The 989-nt window shown below is 65.6% G+C and overlaps 1 protein-coding gene across 1 annotated transcript in view; it reads left to right on the top strand.

The window, feature by feature from the left end:
• Positions 1–26: 26 nt before the first annotated feature.
• LOC105513673 (gasdermin-D-like) overlaps positions 27–989 on the top strand; it is a gene marked incomplete at its 3' end in the record, with an annotated part of 3555 nt that continues 2592 nt past the window's right edge. The window contains 2 exon segments of the mRNA XM_011944609.1: positions 27–109; positions 733–953. Of these exon segments, the coding sequence (XP_011799999.1) occupies positions 737–953 (217 nt within the window).

Consider the following 989-nt stretch of genomic DNA (forward strand, 5'->3'; position numbering starts at 1 on the left):
GGAGGGAAGCTCCAGGCTGCGGGGAGGGAAGCTCCAGGCTGCGGGGAAGGCTGCCCTTGGCCAGCCCAGGGGCCCCGCCTTTGGACCTGGGCTTGGGCTGGACTCCCAGGTCCGCCATCCAGGTGTCCGGGCTGGTGTTGGTCCCGCCCCCACCTGCCTTCTGGGCCCAGCCTCCGCTTTCAGCAGGGCCGGCACTCAGAGGCCTCCTGGGGCAGCCGCGGTCCCTCCACTGTGGCCCAGGGGACCCGTATTCCAGCAGAGGCCGCTATGACCTCTGACCCCTGAAGCCTCAGCCTTGGACAGGTGGCTCATGGAGCTCCAGACACAGAGAAGGCCCTGGAGGACGCAGCTGGGATGGGGCGACAGACTGACTGGGTTCTACAGTGAGTCCGGGTGCCTTGCTCAGGAGGTGCCGGTTTGTTTCCTCCCAGCCAGAGGCGGCCGTTCTAGCGGACAGAGCCCTCTGTGTTAGAGCAGGTCTGGGCATCAGGGCCCGCTGTCCCGGGCCGGAGGTGCTCATGGCCCCGTAGACAGCAGGGAGGACACTATTTCTGTGTTGGGGAGCGGCCAGGGAGTTTTCTGCTAGCGGGAGCATCCCAGGATGAGCTGGGCAGGACTGCTCTCGAGGGAGGGAGTCCCCCATCGTGGGAGGCATCCAGGCACTGGCCCTTCTCCCACTCCCTCCCGCCCTCCCGCGGAGGGCACAGTGCCTGACCCGTTTCCCCTCCGCAGGAGCATGGGGTCAGCCTTTGAGCGGGTGGTCCGGAGAGTGGTCCAGGAGCTGGACCACAGCAGGGAGCTCATCCCCATGACCAGCCCGCAGAACTCCACTGGCTTCCAGCCCTACTTCCTGGTGGTCAGGAAGCCCTCAAGCTCTCGGTTCTGGAAACCCCATTATAAGTGCGTCAACCTGTCAATCAAGGACATCCTGGAGCCGGATGCCCCAGAACCAGGTGCCTGACATGGTGCTGAGGCAGAGCCCCAGGGAG

Source organism: Colobus angolensis, unplaced genomic scaffold (assembly GCF_000951035.1).
Source record: "Colobus angolensis palliatus isolate OR3802 unplaced genomic scaffold, Cang.pa_1.0 Scaffold2337, whole genome shotgun sequence".
In the NCBI taxonomy this organism is placed as follows: Eukaryota; Metazoa; Chordata; class Mammalia; order Primates; family Cercopithecidae; genus Colobus; species Colobus angolensis.